The following is a 19,553-nucleotide window of genomic DNA, read 5'->3' on the forward strand; positions in this document are numbered from 1 at the left end:
CTTGCGCCTTCTCCAAGTTCTTGCGCACCACCGCCGGTGACCAATGGCTCTGCACGGTGAGCCTCTTCCATGCCACGTTGTCTCGGGTGAACGGTTCTCTCCCTCTCAGTATTCGGAATGGGCTGTAGCCTGTGGAAGAGGGAGTTATCCTGTAAGCCCATAGCAAGCGCTTAAGTTCCTTCTCCCAGCTTGCCCCTTGTCCGATTGCCGCTTGCACCGACCCCATGATTACTCTATTGAATCTCTCCACTGCTCCATTCCCCGCGGGGTGATAGACGGGGGTGCGTCTGACCGTTACCCCATTTCTGTCCATGAAGGCCTCCCATTTGGTCGACGTGAACTGCGGGCCGTTGTCGCTAAGGATTCCCTTGGGGATTCCTTCCCTGAGGAATATGTCCATAAGGAATCCTAAGATGGTGTCTGTCTCCGCGTTCTCATCTACATGGATTTCTGGCCACTTCGAGTACCGGTCCACGACTACGGTGAGGTACTTCTGGTTGCCACTGGCGTCCTGTATGGGGCCTAGGACGTCTATTGAGATTTCTTCCCACGGATTTTCCGGACACTCAAAACGTCCCAGTGGTGGACGCAGCATCCTTTGTGTCTTGTCTGCATTGCTGCACTGTTCGCACGCCCTGACGTGTCGTTCCACCGCGAGGTCCAACCCTGGCCACCAGTAGTCCTCCTTCACTCTGCCCTTCGTTTTCACGATTCCCAAATGCCCTTCGTGGGCCAAGGCCACCACTCTAGGTCTCAACGCCATCGGAGGAACTACCTTGTTGCCCTGGAACAGGAAACCTAGGTCGTCTCCCAACGACAGTTCTTCTCTGATTTCCCAGTACTGTTTGAGTTCTTCTCCGAGTAGCTTCTTCTCCGGCCACCCTTGCGTCACATACGTTTTGACGGCCTTCACCTTCTCGTCAGCCTCATACTCTTCTTCCCACTCTTGCCTGCTGATGGCTTTCTCGTGATCGCCCATGAATGCCACCGCATACTCTGCCCACTTTTCTGTGCCTTGTGTCTCTGCCGATTCCTTCGCTGCTGCTCTGCTTAGGTAGTCTGCTACTCTGTTCCTGGTGCCGGGTATGTACTCCACGTCGTACACGTAGTCGAGGAGTCGTAGCGTCATTTTTGCGATCCTCGGTGTTGCGTGCTCATGGCCGTTGGACGTGAGGACTTTTACCAGCGGTTTGTGATCTGTTCGCAACAGGAATCTGCCTCCCCACAGGAACTGTCGGAACCTCTCTACCGCCCACACCACGGCCAGCATCTCTTTTTCGATCACGCTGAATTTGCGTTCATTGTCTGCCAACGTGCGGGATGCGAAGCTGATCGTGGCTGCCGCTCCTTGTGCTGACTGTTGAGTTAGTACTGCGCCTAGGCCTTGGTCGCTCGCGTCTGTGGTCAGGATCGTGGGAGCGGTTGGGTCGAATCCTTGAATGGGCACCGCACCGCATATTTCCTCCTTCATCCTCTCGAATTCCTGCTGTTGTTCTTCCTTCCATGCAAACGCCGTCTTGTCCTTCAAGATCGACCTCAGGTGGTGTGTCTTTGACGCGAAGTGGGATACGAACTTGCTGTAGAATTCAGCCATTCCTAAGAACGTCCTTACCTCCTCCTTGTTCGATGGTGTGGGTGCGTTCCTGATAGCCGCCACGTTTGACGCCTTGGGTTTTATGCCGTCCTGGACGATTTCATGCCCCAGGTACGTGACACTCTCCATTCCGAACCTGCATTTGTCCCACTGGGCTGTGAGACCATTATGCTTGAGTACTGCCAGTACGTCCACCAGCTTCCGGTCATGTTCTTCCCTGGAGGCTCCCATCACTAAGATGTCGTCCTGGAAGTACTGGATTCCTTCCATCTTGTTGAACAGGCGGTACATCAATTTTTGGAACACTGCTGCAGCAGAGGCCAGCCCAAACGGCATCCGTAAGAACTTGTAGCACCCAAACGGCGTTATGAACGATGTGAGATGGTTGCATGATTTGTGGAGCGCGATCTGGTGGTATGCGGACGTTAAGTCTACCGTGGAAAACCACTTGGCGCCCTTGGTCTTGGCCAGCATCTCGTTGATGCGGGGAAGAGGGAACTTGTCCACGACGATGTTTTTGTTGAGCTCCCTGAGGTCCACACACAACCTCACCTTCCCGTTCGGCTTCTGTGCTACTACTAAGGGGGCCAACCATTCCGCATTGTCGATGGCTTCGATGATCCCGTTGTCCTCCAGCCTCCGCAGTTCCTCTTGTACTGCCTCTCTGGTGCGGAACGGAATGTTCCGCACTTTGTGTGACACCGGTCGGGCTCCTTCCTTCAGGTTTATTCGGTGCGTGAATTTGGTTAACTTCCCTATATCATCCCTGAAGACTTCGGGAAACTCCTCCTTCCACTGCCTTGCTCCCACTCCAGTGTCTTCCTCCATCATGAGCACTTGAACACGACCTCCCGGGTTCAATTTTATCCCAAGCTTCCCTTGGTCCCTCCATCCTAATACTGATGGCCCTTTTTCTGCCACGTATAGTTTCCCTTCGCACGTTCTACCCTTGAACTCGAAGGTTAGAGGGCAATACCCGACCATCGGTATGGGTTCCCCGGTGAATGTCACGGGATGGATGTCTGTGGGACGCAGATGGTGTGTTGTAACTGGTTCGAAGTCCTCCTCCCATATCTTCCTTCTTATGATCGTGTAGGGGGAACCCGAGTCTGCGACCATTGTAACTCCCACTCCTCCGATGTTCATGTCGCATCTGGGTTTCTTGTCGACCGCCCCGTCAATCCCTAATATCTGATCCTCTATCATCAGGATCTCTTCTTCGTCCTCCTGGCTTTCCGCTTCTTCCTCCTTGCCCGTTTCCTGTGCCACGTACTTCACTTGCTGCCTCGGCGCTTTCCTTCGGTATACCCTTTCGTAATGGCCCATCAGGCCACAGTACGTGCATTTGGCCCGGAACGCTGGGCACCCTTTGTCGTTGGCGGCGTGTCTATTGCTGCCGCATCTGTAGCACGTGTTGGTGCTCCCTTGTCCCTGTACTTGCTGTTTCGCGCCCTTGGTCGTGGACTTCCTGTATGGTCGCGTGCTGTGTTGTTCCGCCGCCGCTTGGCCCTCGCGGTTCTTCCGTTCCTCTATCCTACACACCGCTTGTTCTGGGAGACGGTCTTTCTTCGCCACCTCTGCACACCTCTTGGACAATTCGGCTTTCTTTACCATGGCCACCACTGTCTTGAGGGGTTCGTCGCCATTGGCCCACAGCTTGTCTTGGATGGATGTGTTCACCGCATGCATTACTATTTGGTCCCTGATCAACTCTTCCTGGAAGGTCCCAAATTTGCACGTTAGGGCCAGCTTCTGTAACGCCGCCACATACTGGTCGATCGTTTCCCCTTTATGTTGCGCTCTGTGGTAGAAGTTGTACCTGTCGACAGCTACACACACGGTCGGGCGGTAGTGGGCATCCATATCGTCGATCGCGTGCTGAAACACATCGTCGTCGTCCGTGGGCCGCACTACATTCACCAGATCGTCGTACACTCTCTGACCTGCTGGGCCCAAATGGTGTAAGAGTATCCTCTTCCTGCGTGTGCTCGAGAACACTGCGCCGCCTTCCTCCTCTAAAGCGAACAGGTAATTCAAGAAATACCGCTTCCAGTCCTCCCACAGCATCTCCGGGACCCCCGCCTTCGTTAGGAAGGGTACTGGGTTAGGCAACCCGGTCAATGTGGCACTCATCTTACTCCCCGCCTCCGTCCGCCGCGTCCTTGGGCTCGAACTTCTCGACGCTACGGTGCCGTCGGAGCTCCCTTCGCCTGGGTCGTCGTCTCGGTCGGATTTTCCGCTTCCCGCGTGTCTTCCTGTGACCCCCGCCACGGTGCGTGGAGTTGCCTGGCCACGTGCACTCCCCCTGGCGCTGTTCCTTACCGCCGGGCTGCTGCTGTCCTGAACCAGGCTCGGATGGGACCCTTCCGTCCTGATGCACGCCCTCTGCCGTTCTCCGCGACACTGCCGTGCTCCTGCCGGTTTGGGTTGATGACCGTGGGTGTAGACAGCGTGCTCACCACTTGGCACTCACCCTGGAGGCAGCCCAGGGCCGTTTAACCTCCTCGTTGCCATTGTAATGTTGTGCCCCTTACACCAGGTGATGTCCCCCACAGAATACAGGAGTCGTGGTGGTGGAGTTGAGGGGTATTTATTACAAGATATAATCATCAGCAGGAGCGCCGGTACAGAGCTCCGATCCCCTTTCGAATCGGCGCGCTAGTGTCGAATCCAAGATGGCCGCCGCCGGAAGTCCGGTGACGTCGCACATCGTGCGAGCCGCGGACTAGACCGCAACACCACATTTACGAGTGTGAATTTTCTAGACGTTGGGCTTTCGCAGAAAATTAATCTAAAACATTTGATCATACAAGTTTCTATATGGCCGAAAATTGCGCATGAAACACCTCTGTGTAACAAGTACAGACAAATACACGGGTTTCAGCCGTCGTATGACCGGGGAAACGGCTACAGAACTAGGATCTTCCTGTTTATTCCGCACCCGTGCAGAAGGCTCTCTTATAAGTGTCCTGTCGTCGCACGCGCGCCGGAAGTGATGGAACCGTCAAACGAGTCTTTCCCGTTGAAGCCGAGGAACGTTTCTTCGCAGTAGGTGCAAGACTCTCTAGCAGGTGAGGGGAAGCTTCGTGGCGCGCGCTCGATCGTTATGATACCACACTCATCACCTCGCACCAAAATACCATCCTGGAACCCCTGTCACTCGCACAGCGCCTTAGTTTGACCCTTTGTCCTTTTTCTTTGGAGTTTATATTCGTGTTTGCGGGGTAAACAAAATGGAGGCTTTACTAGTATTAATCCAGCATGCAGTGCCGCCATCGCGACCTACCGACATCTGGGTTACGATCCTAGTGAGTTTTTGGGACCTCGTGGGTTTTTCCTGGGCGTTATTTTGTGTATCAGCCGGACAGGGGGGCATATCTACAAGGCGGTGATATAAAATTATCGCTGCTTTTTCGGCCGAAAAGCAGCGATCATTTTATCGCTATATCAGCAAGGTCACGCTATCGCGTGAAACCTTGCCTTAGTTCCTAAATTCCTAACGCCCATCTTTGCATCTCTAATGAGATGCACAGTGGGTGTTCCTCCCCAGGATAACGGGAGAAATGTCGCTAAGTGACATTTCTCCTATTATCAAGCCTCACGCAAAGCAGCATAGCGACAAGAAAAGTAGCGATAACCTCTGTTATCGCTACTTTCTTTACGCCTACTTTGAAACTGACTTAGCCATGATATCCTATGTAAGGTGGATATCATGGCTAACTATGGGAGGTCCTATCAGCAAGCTATCGCCAAACTTCGTGGGATTATCGCTGGGTTTCCAGCAATAATCTCACGTTTGGCCGTTAGCGCTAGGATTTTTATCGCTTTTGAGATAAGCGTTGCTAATAGCACGCAATCTCAGCGATAAAAACCCACGCTAGCCGGCGATGATTATCCTAGCGCTAAGTGCGCTTGGCGATTAATTATCGCCGGTTGTTGCTGATATGCCCCTTGGAGCTCTTGATTTGTCAGTCCCCTACTACGCCTGTATGGTGGGAAAGATTGAATTTGTACGAGGTGACCTTTGCGCTGCGCATGTGCAACGTGTGTCTTTGGGAAGTTGTGTGTCGGGGAGCTTGTGTTGTGGCGGTGCGACGGTTGGTGGGCTGGCACGCTGGTATTCTGTGTTGTCCCCGTGTTACAGCGACGTTGATACCAGGGCGAGAGTATGAATAACTTATGGTTATTTTTGGGTAATCCTATTTAGGGGTGTGGAATTTTCCAAATCTAGTTGTCCAAGGGACAAAATGCCACTGAGATTTACATGTCCTGCAAAATCCACTTGTCCCACCTACTCCCATCCATCATCAAACATAAGGGCTCTGGCTGACATAGAAACATTAATATATTTTTGCTGTATTAAAATCAGAAAACCATTAAATGCTGTGCAATAATAATGCTAAAGGAAAACTTGACAAGCGATATTATCCCTTTTATCCAAACATATAGAAATTGTATGGAAATACAACAATAAATGATCTTGCATGGCAGGATGCTCTAAGACTCATATTAGCAATACTTGAAATGTTATGATAGATGTGGCCTTTTCTGTCCGCACACATGCTTTGTGCCTCCTGTTGTAAGCCAGAGATCAATAGCTCTGCTGGGGTCTTAATCCTCAAAGTTGGGTCCTTCTACCTTAAGAAGCATTCGGTCTTGGAGAACTTCTTGATTTAACAGTGTTCTTAATGATATTCATGGCAGAAAACACGTTCAGCTTCTGCTGTAGATACGCTGAATGTGAACATCTTCTCCCCAAGCTTTAATATATTAGTCAACGAGTAAGGTTTTGTTGCTAGCAGGGTGGAATATGCAGGCAATACAGGAATACCTTTGGTCTGAAAGCTTTTCATATGGGTTTTAAGTCCACAAAACTCCTCTAAAATTGCCAACCTCTCGTCTGTGGTGGAAAGTACCTCAAAATGTTGTACAATTGCCTCCGTATCAGAGAGCCCATATGTATAGAGCTCCTCTCTACTTTCTGGCCACAGTGTATTATCAAATGCCTGAAAACCTTGAACCGGCATGCAATTAACATTTTCAAACCTCTTATCAATGTACTTAACCATACTGTCAATGAGCTCACTGTCACTTTGGATTGTTGCTGCTGGTAGGCAGTGTCCTGATAGCTTTATTTCCCAGCCATCAGTAGAAATGTGTCCAAACTTCTTTTCTTCAGGGTGGTACAGTTTTTGAACTGCTGAAAATATTCACCCAGCTCACTCTTTAGGCCTACTAGGGTCAACACACACTTCTCTACAGCAGGTGGAACATGCAATAAAAGCAGTCGATTGGACTGAAAGAATTCTGAAAGCTAAGACACTGGCTTCAGAACATGTCTCAAACTAATTTTTTTTTATAAATGTAATACTAGTAACAACTGAGAGGTACTTTTTTTGCCTTAGCAGAAGAATCATCACTACTAGCTGCGACCTGTCCCAAGTGTAGAACCACTGTCTGCAGGTTTTGTTGCATGGCTGCCAAAGCCCTGGTTTTGCTGGATACCCATCTAACCTGTTTAATATCAGTGAAATGTGAAAAGTTTTCATAAATTCTTGAAATTTCTTTGGCATCTCTTCGCCTCTTAGGGCTATACCAATAGAATTTGAAAATCCATTGGTGAAAGTGTCCTGGAATGCCATGAAATAGCAGCAGTCGACTTCAAACGGAATTTACAACAGCGTTGGAAGAAGATAGGAACTAATATGCCATGGGCTCACTTCAAATGTGTCCTACGATCAGCTGGTATTCTGAACGCAGCATGCATTTTGAAAGTGCTTCCATTCTTGATTATGAATAGGGCTCCCGATTTTTATGCTATTTATTTTGACATTTCCGTCTGAAGGTATTTATCCATATTTATTTTTTGTCAACTATCTGTATTTATCCATATTTATGAGTTTTGTGAAAAAAACAAAGCTGAAACTGGTATATTTCTGCCTTTATTTAACCAATAAATATGCAGTCACGCTTGAATGCATACCAGGTTTCAGTGATAGGAACACATGCAGAAGATACATCCATAGACTTACGTGAAAATATGCACATTTCAGTATCAGCCTTGTGCATATCTACTGCTGTTTAAGCTTCTTTACTAAATTCCTTTTTTAACCCCCTTACCTATCAATCCACACAGTTATTGGCCTGGCAATCATGGCTAAGTGTATTTAGAATCACTCAAAAAGCACCAATTTCTGTTTTTATCCACATTTAAAAATAAATACAGATGAGAAAATAAATGGTTTTCTGTCTATCTGTAAAAATCAGTAAAAACAGAAAACAGGGAGCCTTAATTATGAAGAAAAAGTTAGCTTTGGTGGAATAAAATGTTTGCCTAAGATAACACAATTTAAGCATGGAAGCCATTTTATTAATTTATCAAGCAAGGTTCTCTTTCGCAAAGAGTATCTAAATAGTTCCGGACCGTCAAGAATTCTGCAACATCACAAATAGCAAATAACTACTGTAGATAAACTCTGCACTCAAGAAGGATGTTGCACAATGTCACAACTAATTGCAACCAGTACTTCACTCACTGCTTAAAAAAAAAAGATCATGCTCACTAATAATGAACATCTGTCGTCAACAAGCCACACCTATCCAGAATACTGGACTATCCCAGAGCATGCAGACATATCACAAATAACGGACAGACAAACAATATCCACCTGCTTCAAGTAAGACTGTAGATACAATGACCAGAAGAATCCAGGACTATGATGAAATAATATAACATGAACGTGCATTTGCAGAGCTATTTGAGGCAGAACGGAAGGGCATTGCAGAGCTATTCATAGAGGCCCGGCCCCCGTTTTTCACACAAGTCAGTGATCTAGTAGTGTGTTCATTGGCAGAGGCTCTGCATATGTGTATAAACTAGCGCATACCAAATTAACACAACACCAGATTTGATGTACTGCTGCCAAGTAAAATCAGCATTTTTTTAACACTTGACTGCACTTGCATATGACCTTGAGACTGAGAGTGCATTTCTAATAAAATAATGAATTTTTTTTTGCAGTTTAATAGCGCAAACTTGACCTGAAAGTATTGGAGCGCGTTACATGAGCGCCACTTACATTACATAACTTGGACACGTTCATTTATTTCCAACTGTAGCACTCTTTGCAACTGCACGAGAAATCATATTAAATGATATGTGAACTTATGCAGAGCCTGCAGAGGGGACATTATTGTGGCAGACGCAGATACAATAATAAGGTGATCATTGTAGTTTTCAGAATGAAAACCAAGGTTTTTGCTAGAGGTAAATCGTGTGCCTCCGTGTGACCCCGTCACCCGCCTTAGGCATTCTTTGCTATGTTCGGAGCGGCTGAAGTTGCAAAGTAAAACGATGTGTGGCTCACTGTGACAGTGCTCCTTGCACTCGGGCAGCGCCCTTCTGTACCACATAAGCACACGCCAGCAGTTAACTTCATGCCAATGAGATCACTCGATGTCACTGCATGCGCTTTCCTTGCGCCTCCACCTTCGCTTTCTACGTCTGAGGTTTTTAAACAGCTACTGTATGCGCTCTTCCTTCTCCCTTCAGTGCAGCGCTGCCTCACTTTATCGCACCGGTACGTACAAAGCTGATTGCAGCCAAATCACAAGCACCCTAGAGATGCCTCCTTGGTGGTGGAATTGGAGAGCCTTTTGTGACCATCATCAGCATAAATACGGACTCCTAACATGACTTCTAATCCCGGTCACAAAGAGCTTTATGCCTTCAGCACAGTGAGGCGGCAAATTTCACTTTCCAAAAACAAATGTATTTTTAACCCCGCATTCAGATGAGACTGAAGTCCTGGCACTGATGTGGTGCAAGATATGTGCCGTGCCCGTACCGCCCGCAATGAACTTTGAAGGGAACAGTTCTCCAGAGGCGCCGCTGCAGCTTTAAAAAAAAAAAAATGCGCACAGTGGGCTAAATTAAGCCCAAAAAATAGGCACCGGCCAATTGAGCATTTTCTCACACAAATGGGAAAGATATCGCCCATTTGTGAGGGAAATTGCTCAATCTGTGTCACATGTCTGGTGTGAAAGGGAGTTTTAATCCACTCTGCACAACAATGGACACGTGCGCAGTCGGCAGTTAGCAGCGATGAGAGCACGCGCTTTCTGCAGCCACACTGACGCCGCCTTAGACACGGTCCGTCAGCAGGCAGACAAGTTCCATTTCAATATTTCAGAGCAATCTGCATACAAGCTCAGCAAAATAACACTAGCAGTGCTATGGCGGGCACTATAGTGCTTATTTTACCTGAATCTATAATTGCTTAGCTCGCGGCGGTCCCGAAGTTCAACTGCTTGCTGAGACCGATTGACGTTTCACTCCCCAGAAAATCAATGGCTAGAGCCCAGTGAAGTCATGGGCTGCTAGCCATGTCTAAACTGGGGTGGTGTAGTGGGCAAAAGAACGATGGATTTAACCCAGATCTCTTGACTGGGGGAGAATGTATGCATTGTCAGCATTCCGTCCATCATTTGTTTGTTGTAACGCTTTTCGCCCTAAGTGGGATGGGTATTCCCAGACGTGGGACCCGTGCTCACTACGCCACTGGAGTCAAGCTATCCCGGCTGATGACGGCTGATAGCCAGAAACCGGTCCTAGGATGCTTGATTCCGGTCCAGGGAAGACATGGCTTGGCAGTTCGGGCTGGACTGTTCCCATGAGGCACAGGGTCAAGACTGATTTGCATATGGCCATGTCTAAACTGGGGTGGTGTAGTGGGCAAAAGAACGATGGATTTAACCCAGATCTCTTGACTGGGGGAGAATGTATGCCTTGTCAGCATTCCGTCCATCATTTGTTTGTTGTAACGCTAGCCAATTAGAGGCCTCCAAAGTCTCTTCTCAAGCTTTTATGATTGGCTGTGAGCCCCAGAGTGCCCACAGCCTGTTTTATTTCCGTGATTTAATGTCTACTTGTCCGTCAGACAAAATAAACATTAAACCTCTTGCCCGATGATAAAAACAACATGGTTCGGGCGATATGATTCCCCACCCATATTTTTAGGGTAGGTCTGTAGAGGAGCTGACATTGGTGTCTGTTGTAAATTTCTAGTGACGCCGGGTTTTTGAAGGGCTGCTGGCCTAATGAGGGTTTAAAAAAAAATATATACTTTTGAAATGATAGGGCTTTGAAGGGCTGTTGGGTTCTGAAGAGATTCCTGGGTTGATTTAGTTGGAGATTTCGCGAGCTGATGGGAGTTTAAGGCTTGAGCTTGTATTGAAGGACTGTTGCATATAAATAATTGGAATGGTTGACGAACTGGCTTTTGAGATAGTTAAGGTTTTTTGTTACCTGGTGTTTAATATGAATTGTTTTAGGGAATTGAGTGTTGAGGGATGTGAATGAGGTGGTGTTCTGGAGTATTGCATAGGACTGCTTTTAATAGCACATTCCAGCTCGATTTCACAAATGATACATACTTTGACGGTGATCTGCACGTTCTTGTTCTTGGTGTTGTAGATGCACTGGTATTGATGTTAGGCTGACATGTTATTAAGGTCAGACAGGTGTTAGCTGAAAGACTGCTAATGTGATTTTGTTGCTGGGATAAAGATCTTGGGGTGAGTACATCGATGAGTGTGAGGGTCTGGGATTTGATATGGGTTGGTAGAAATGAAGCCCAGGTAACGATCTAAAGTTTACTTTTGCAATGGTTCAATCTGCTTGTTATATCTTGTGTACTTTACTATGCATATTTACTGGTACTCTGATCCTTGCTGTTGAGCCAGCATGAATGTGCTGTGTGGAATGTTGGAGTGTATGGTGATGCAATTTAGTGCTTGGCTGCTTGTGAGGTGGAGCGTGGCAGTTGGTATGGGCTGATCAGCAAAGAGGCTGCTCCTGTTGTGGCTATCCTAAGAACCTACTGTGAATATACTTATCTGCAACTACGACCAATAGGTTATCTTTTAAAATTACACCTCGGCTACCAGACTTGCTTTTCAGTAAATTGTCTTGTAATACAATGTACCCATTTTGTTAGATCACAGCCTTGATAAAGTCCATTGAGTACAAAACCTGTTGGCTGTTGTGTTCTCACCAAGTTGTTTACTTGTCTTTTTTTCCAGTCCCAAAAATGGGGTGATGGATGGAATGCTTGAATTAATCTCTGGCACTCGCTTGGGTCTGCATCCCAGTCCATAGTTTTCCACCTACTGTGCCACCTCCAGTTTGGACCCAGTCGTATGCAAATCAGTCTCGACCCTGCTCCTCATGGGAACAGTCCAACCCGAATTGCAAAGTCGGGTCCTCCTAGAACTGGAACACAAGCAATCTCGGGCCGGTTTCGTCCTTATTAGGACTTAGCTTGGTTCCAGAGGCAAAGTGAGCCTGGGACCCACATCTGGGCGTACCCAACGCACTTAGACCATCAGATGCAAAAACAGGGTGATGGATGGAATGCTTGAATTAATCTCAGCCTCTGGAAATTGCACCAACTTCATCCCAGTCCATCGTTTTTCACCCACTAGGCCACCTCAGTTTAGACCCATCCATATGCAGACTAGTCTCGCCTCTGCTTCTCAAGGGAACAGTCCAGCCCGAAGTGCCAAGCCAGATCTTCCTTGAACCGGAACTCAAGCAACCTAGGACTGGTCTTGGGTTGCTTGTGTTCCGGTTCAGAGGGCCTGGATAGGCAGTTCGAGCTCGACTGTTCCTTTGGCGCACAGTCAAGGGAGATTTGCATCTAGCTGGGTCTATTCTGAGGTGGCATGATGGGCAGAAAACAGTGGGTTGGAATGCTACCCCAAGCTATGGCTAGTGGTTATACTTGGTGCAAGCATCCTTTCATCATCTTTTGTGTGTTTGATGTACCACCGTAAGTGGCCATGGGTATCCCAAGATGTGGGTCCCTTGCTCACTGTGCCACTGAAACCAAGCTGCTCCAACTAGGGCAAAACCAGTCTTCTGTTGCTTTTGTTCCGGTTTAGAGAGGGCCTGGCTTGGAAATTCAGACTGGATTGTTCCTATTGGAGTAGGGTCAAGACGGATTTGCTAATAGCTCAGTCTAATTTGAGGTGGCATGGTGGGCAAAAGAATGATTGGCTACAATGCTACGGGAGCGATTATCAATGGTTAGTTAGCCTTATTGCAAGCATCCTCCCATCACCTTTTGTTTTTCATTCCAGTCTGGCACTAGCCAGCACAAGAAAAAAATGTTAACTGCTTTAACTTTGTTCAACCATGGACACAGCTAAATTTTTACCTCTCGACTTTGCTTCTTTTATGCATGTGCTGTCTGTTTTGGTTATATCTAGCAATCTGAATTTCATAGCAATGTTATATGGTGGTGAAGCAGTCCCTTCTGTTGCACCAGGCTTTGTACAATCATCAGATATGAACTTGTGTAGTAAACATCTGACATTGTGTTGGGGATGTTGAATGACTATTACAAATACATTTGTAGGTTAAAACGTGATTGCGTGAATAGTGTAGGAACACCATTGTTTTGTTGGACACAACAAAGATACCTTTTTTGCCTCTCATAGCAGTATAATGTTAAAGTAGATCAGTCTACTTCTGGACTTTGTTGCACCATTTTCCATCGGCGAGCAGCGGTATGATGCAAACACATGGATCAGTAGCACTTGGTGCAAGGATGACCATATATCTATCATCCATGGCTGATGGCTTGCATAGGTGCTCAATCGCCTGTACAGATCCTCACAGTAGCAGTATTCCCCAGGCAAAATAGAATGTTGTTAGCGTTTGTTCATGTTTTCCAGAGAGACGTTCATTGTAATAATTCTAGGGTATTTATGGTGTTCCCACGCTTGCTGTTGTATTTCATGTAGTGGTGTGCTATATGCAATGTCTCTCAATGTAGAGTTCTCCAACTATGCTCAATGTACTATTCCTAACCTCCTGCAGATCACCTGTATCAAACTTACCATCCCTTTTTAAGGCCATTTCACCGTGGGCAGTATGGCTGAGAATGATGTGGACAATGAGCTCCTTGACTATGAAGATGACGAGGTGGAGAACCAGGCAGGAGCAGACACAGCAGAGGTCCCAACCAAGAAAGAGGTGAAGGGCTCCCACGTCTCTATTCACAGTTCTGGTTTCCGGGACTTCCTTCTGAAACCTGAGCTACTGCGTGCCATCGTGGACTGTGGATTTGAGCACCCCTCTGAAGGTAAGCCACAATTACCCACCACTGATCTGCTGGTGTTAAAAGTCTTATACAGGATGATCTTCTTAAACAGTATGACCTTTACATTTAAGAGGCTGGGGAAAGAAGTTTGTTGGCCACATGATGTAAACATAGAGACATTAGCAGACACTGCAAAGATGAGTCTATCACCCTTCACTGATGGCCAGCAGTTGTAGCCCATTTTAAGATCTTCTTGAACTATTTATGGATTGAAACTAAATTCATCTATGTTTTTAATTCTGACCTTTAAATTTGCTTTGCTAGTCACATGACTCTATAGGGCACACATTCAGTGTAGCGCCGTATAATTATAAGGTTTCCGGAGGGTAGGACAGGTAGCTGGGTTGTGGATGATTAATGCATTGTGATGTCATTTTCTTGGGTGTGTCTTCAACTGTTCTTAAATTGGCGCAGTATTTGAGCGTTACTGGTTGATATGGGGACGCTGTTCCAGATCCTGAGTGTATAGATGGCAATGGCCTTTTTCTCGTCTTTATTACACTTGTTAGTCTGCAGTCATATGGTGACCTGGCTTCTGGTGTGCTGAGAATCAGACATGGTGAGCATGTTTGCACAATAAGCATCAATAATATGTGACGGCTTTGTAAATTGTCGCTGGTTTTGAAGGTGCAGGCCTATACAAAGTGCCAGTGGCGTTCCATCAGGTTGGGGGGTGATGTGATCATATCACTTCAAACCCTGGAGGAGAAGGGCTCTGAAGGGGTGCCAGTGTAGAATCAGGTCGCTTATGGAGCAGAGCATTACCACCATCTAGAAGCATGGATGCAAGAGCTTGAACAGCAGTTCTAGCGTCACTTTTGGGCTGAAGATATTTCTCTTTCTTTGGAAGAGAGAGCTCGTACCAGGTGTGGTATTTTTGTAATTAAGGGCGATGTTGATGTCCAAGGTAAATCCAAGTGATGTGATATTTTGTTAAAGTTGGAGTTTGAAACTGTCGGGGGTCATTTCATTAGGCCAGATTGCCCTATTGTTCTTGGCAAAAAACGAGAATTCTGCTTGGTTGGGTTGTGCTTCAAGTAAGTGATGGACATCTAGGTCTGGATGATGAGCAGGCAGTGTTTAAGGTGCTAGATAGCTGATGCAAAGGAGATTTTTCTAAGTAGATGTGGGTATCATCTGCACATTGGTGAATTTTGATGCTGTTTGCAAGTAAAGCACCAGGTAACTCCATATTGAGTTTGAAGCTGACAGGGAGACTGTATGGAACCCTTGGCGGAACTCTGCACATGATGGGGATCTTGTGGGACCTGGAGTTGCCCATGTAAACTAACTGGTGGTTGGAAAGGTAGGACCACCCGTGAAATCTTTTGAAACCAGTAGTTGGCAAGGTCATTCGGTGTAGGACGATCTGTGAAATCCTTTGCTTGTGAATTCATTTTGAGACCAGTAGTTGGCATGGTCACCTGGGTTCTTGTCGTTCACATTTTGCTTCTGCTCACCCCCGCATGGGACAGTGGGGCAACCCATTTTCTCCATTATACACCTCCCACTGAGAGTGATGACATTTTGTCTGATTACATGTGCACACCTATTTAACCCCTTCCGTCATGAGCATCGGTCCCCCTGTGCTCATGACGGAACCACAGGCACGAAATCCCTCTTTTTTAGGTCTCGCTTACGCACTCCGGGCTTTTGTGGAAACTCGTGCATGTTCTGCACTGTTTCTAATGGGCACTTGTGCATGTACGGCATGTCACTTGCGGGAGCGAGCAGCGGCGCCATCTGTTTGCAATTATCGTGCCCGCCGCTGCTCACTCCCGTAAGGTAAACGCTGTAGATGGACTTTAACTTTCGGGACCGCGCTTGTCTTTCAGGGCTTGTTTTTGTTGTTAAATTATCTGCTTCACGCTGGCCTACCAACTTTTAGTGGCAACAGTTGCCACTGCAGGCAGGATGAAATTACAGTATGAATTGTAAAGGTGCACACCCCCATGCTTTTCACAGAGAATCCTTCCATTGGAAAACCTTAATTCGAGTAAGAGGCTTTTGAATCTTTAAACGCCATTGACATTGGCATCAATTTTGTCAATTGAGAGCCACCTCCAAGTAGCCAATTTAATGTTTGGTCCTTGGAGAAGTACTGCCAATTTATTCTGCTGTTTGGGTGCTTCGAGTCCCAGATCCCGTAGGCCATCCACTCAGAAGGAAGATTCCAGTTTTAATGACTGGAGTGTTTGACATTTCGGTGCTGCTGTTGATGCAGCTGAGTTTACCAGCTCTACACATTCATACACACAACACTCATTTAGGCCCATATACATTCGTACACTCAATGAGCTAGTAAATATCCACTGGTCATCAATTTTGTTTTACCCTAGAAACCTTTACACCAGTATTCTTACCATTCCTGTCTCCTGAGTAAATGCACATAATGCATTTAACTTTATCTAAAAGAACCACAGGCTCAGAAGGAGTTTTAAATGTTTATCTGAATTAATAATTTTGTGAGTCAAATCAGAATACACATGGATATGCCCGAATTTTCCATCAGGAAAAATTAGTACAGTTAGCTTATAATCAGTTTACATTAATAAATTCTTGCAATGACAGCACCTGAGGAGAGCAAGAATAGAGAGCAAGTACGGAGCGTTAACCCTACAATTATATTTACCTAGATTGGTGCGAGGACCTCGACATTAGTGTGTCAAGGATTTAGGATCAGTTCAAGACTGGGAAGGTGACTTCTCCTAGTGTAACGCCAGCGTTGCATTCCTCTCTGGTGCTACTCTCTCCGGCTCGGGCTCATCCGGACCCCTTCCTAGATGTGCCTCCTCAGTTGTTCCGCGAATTTCCCTAGTGTTGGATTCTTCAGTCACATTGCAGCAAAATCGGGCAGCATCTCAGCATAGCATCGGCATTTCCGCATCAAGTGTGTCTAGCTATCTAGAACTTACCTCTGTTATACCAATTCAAATGTATGATCCGCCCCCAAATGTTTCAATTCCATGTTCACCCGCAATTTGATTGGGCCAAGCAGTGGGGTGAGGGCATCACACCATACTAAGTGCAATATTTTTCTTTAGTCTATTGTCTAGCTCCCCGCCCCTTAATATAAATACCCACAAGCTTTATTCCCACAAACATTTCATATATGGATCGATAAGTCTGTAATACAATATTGCTTCTTCTTCCTCTCGTAGGGTCAGGAGTTGGTTTTCCCATGTCCTTGCTGGGCTTAGAGTTTGGCAGCCAGTCAATAACTTTGCTTGTTTTCAGGACAAGCAAACGTTGCGCATGCGTAGAAGCCAAAAGGAAACAGACGCGGTCACCCTCCAAGGCCCAAACACGAACTATTAATAAAGTCAGAGAAGAACATGTTAGAAAACAAAATTAAATGAATTCACTGTATACCACCTACTTCTACTCTAACCCCCTTTACTTAGTAAATCTTTTGCATTAATGGCTTAGTAAAACTTGCATAGATTAGTTTCTGCACAGCATGTGCGTTAGTGCGTTACTTTAAAGCAGCCATATTAAAAGCTATTGCGCAGCTGCAAAGATTTCCCCCTCCAAGCGACAGAAAACGTCATACTACGTAGAAGTAGTAGACACATGCGCAGAAGAATTTCCGCATTTTTGCCGGCCATTTTAGGACACTTGGGTAATTCATTAGTGAAGCACATAGGAAAGCCTTCCCTGGATACTAATGTAAAATGTGGTGCACTGTTAGTACTCACAGACAGGTTGATTATATTGTTACAGGTTATTCGAGAGGATTGCATACGAGCAAGTATCTTTTTATGTGAAACCTTACTCCATTACTGTACGCACACTTGCATGCGGCTGCCCTCTCTCCCCAGAGGGGCCCATAAAGTTAAGTGTGCGTTCGTAGCCGGCTCGAAAGAAATATTGCACGATCCGAAAGCAAATGAGAGATGCTTGCGAAGTATTCCAGGCAGCATTTTATCGAACCCATGGGAAATGCATATCGATCTCCAACATCCTGTTGTAACCCCCAAGCCAGAGGTATCCTTGGCCAGCGCGTAGCGCCAGGTCCTATTAGCTGGGGATATAAGAGAGACAGAATTTAGCAGAGCTATCTCCACAAAGGTAACTATCTTTCCGGCGTCCACTCGCTACTCAGAACAGTTTCTGTTCATCCTTTCTCCCCCTTAATTTTTTTCGGGAAAATCATTAAATTAAATTATTTTTGAATGTCGATAATACATTTTAATGGCTGTTCAAACTCTGTATGACAGTCTCTTACATTAGATACCATTCTGTCTTGTCTTTTCTTTTTATTTGCTATCCTGTGTGTGTGATCTCGTTTGATCCATATTATGCCGAAGGCCGATCTAATCCTTCAGTAGGCTTGTGCGGGTAGAGCTACTGGCAGGCGATGAAGTGTGTGCGCGTGACCCATAAGGTCCCTGTTTTCACCTCAGGCTGCGCGCGCATGACATGCCTGCTGCGGTGCTCCAGCTTTGGAGCTAACAAGCCTAAAGATGTTTCTTATGGAGGGCTTAAGGGTATTTTTGCCCTTTGAACCATTACGTCCTTATTCTGTCTTTATTAAACTTAGGCCTATCGCCGTTAACGCTTTCTCTTGCTTGCTCTTACTGAGAAGCAGGAAGTAAGCTCCTGCCGGAACCGGAAGTACTAAGATATTTATTTATATTCTTAGAATGTGTATCATTAATAATGCATCCTTGGAAAACCGTTCGTCGTTTGCCACACTTTTTAGAATTCAACGTGGTTTTCGTTCTTTTTTTTAATTGAAAGAAACAGTCTAAAATGTTTGAATTGAGAGTATCGCATGGTGAAAGGTTCAACCCAAATAAGCATTAGCTTTTATCGGGAATGCCTTGACGCGCGCGCTTTCTTCTTTCTCCCGGGGGCCATCTGCCCGTCTCCTGTTTTATGGGCCTTTCATGAGCTAACGACCACCCGATATCCTGCTGGTGGCCACACACCGTTATCTTTGATGCTTCCTGTGGCTTGACACCAAGCCTTCAAAAATCGGTTATCTAAAAGAACAAATGTCCGTACTCGTTGTCCCAAACAGATGGCAGTTTCTCCGTGTCACGGACATGTGTAGCTAGGATCCTTTTGCCATGCATGGTACCACTGTGTGCGAGAGTGGAGTTGTTCCATGTCGATTTTAGTAATCTGTGCCCTGCGCGGTGATTACATTGTTGATTTTGAGGCCCTCTTTGGCCCCTTGGAATGCAGTGGGCCAGTTTCCCGGCAGGCAGGATTTGCACCCTGTTTCACATCTCACACCTCAGGCTATCCCCACTCATTAGCTTACCCTTTTGTTCCCTCCAAACTACCGTCCTATTGGGAAAGGGGAGTTAGTCCACTCAGCCGTTCATCCTTCCGAGGTCGAACAAACGTCTGCTTTTTTTCAGCACCAGGATACTGTTTACGCTGAGGCTGAGTTTACAAATGCACATATTAGTTTACTCTGTGTCTGCTTGGCCTTGTTAGGACAAGTAAATCGACGCAATGTTTTGCACAACTTCGTGCCAGACAACCACCCACGTGATACACTTAAATAACCCAGTCATGAGGTTTCACTTGTGAGTGTAGACACTGTGAGAAAGTGCCATCTTTCTTGCATGATATGCCCCCACTTTTTGCTGAATGTACTTTGACTGAGTGTGCCCTGGACTCCTGCCAATCAGGTGCCCAGAGCCTATGTTCCTTCCCTAAAAACCTAAAACCCCAAACGGGCAAACCCTGGCCACATGTCAGCCCCTGGTAAATGGTACCCTAGGTACCCAGGGCCTTGTGACCAGGGAAGGCCTCTAAGGGCTACAGCACTCATT

General features: G+C 46.5%; 1 protein-coding gene, 1 non-coding gene and 1 pseudogene across 2 annotated transcripts in view; all 3 read left to right on the forward strand.

Moving 5' to 3' along the window:
• The first annotated feature begins 13,162 nt into the window (after positions 1 to 13,162).
• Positions 13,163 to 13,240, forward strand: LOC146771972 (small nucleolar RNA SNORD83). The gene has a single exon (XR_014975150.1). It is a non-coding gene; the product is annotated as a small nucleolar RNA SNORD83 (small nucleolar RNA).
• A 236-nt stretch (positions 13,241 to 13,476) lies between these two features.
• Positions 13,477 to 19,553, forward strand: part of LOC146771973 (spliceosome RNA helicase DDX39B) — a 360,994-nt gene continuing 354,917 nt past the window's right edge. Inside the window, exon 1 of the mRNA XM_085640287.1 lies at positions 13,477 to 13,743. Coding sequence (XP_085496413.1) covers positions 13,533 to 13,743 — 211 coding nt within the window. The 5' untranslated portion in view covers positions 13,477 to 13,532. The remainder of the gene's footprint in view (positions 13,744 to 19,553) is intronic.
• On the forward strand, positions 13,856 to 13,926 carry LOC146771974 (small nucleolar RNA SNORD83; annotated as a pseudogene).

Source organism: Triturus cristatus, unplaced genomic scaffold (assembly GCF_964204655.1).
Source record: "Triturus cristatus unplaced genomic scaffold, aTriCri1.1 SCAFFOLD_118, whole genome shotgun sequence".
NCBI classification, from domain to species: Eukaryota; Metazoa; Chordata; class Amphibia; order Caudata; family Salamandridae; genus Triturus; species Triturus cristatus.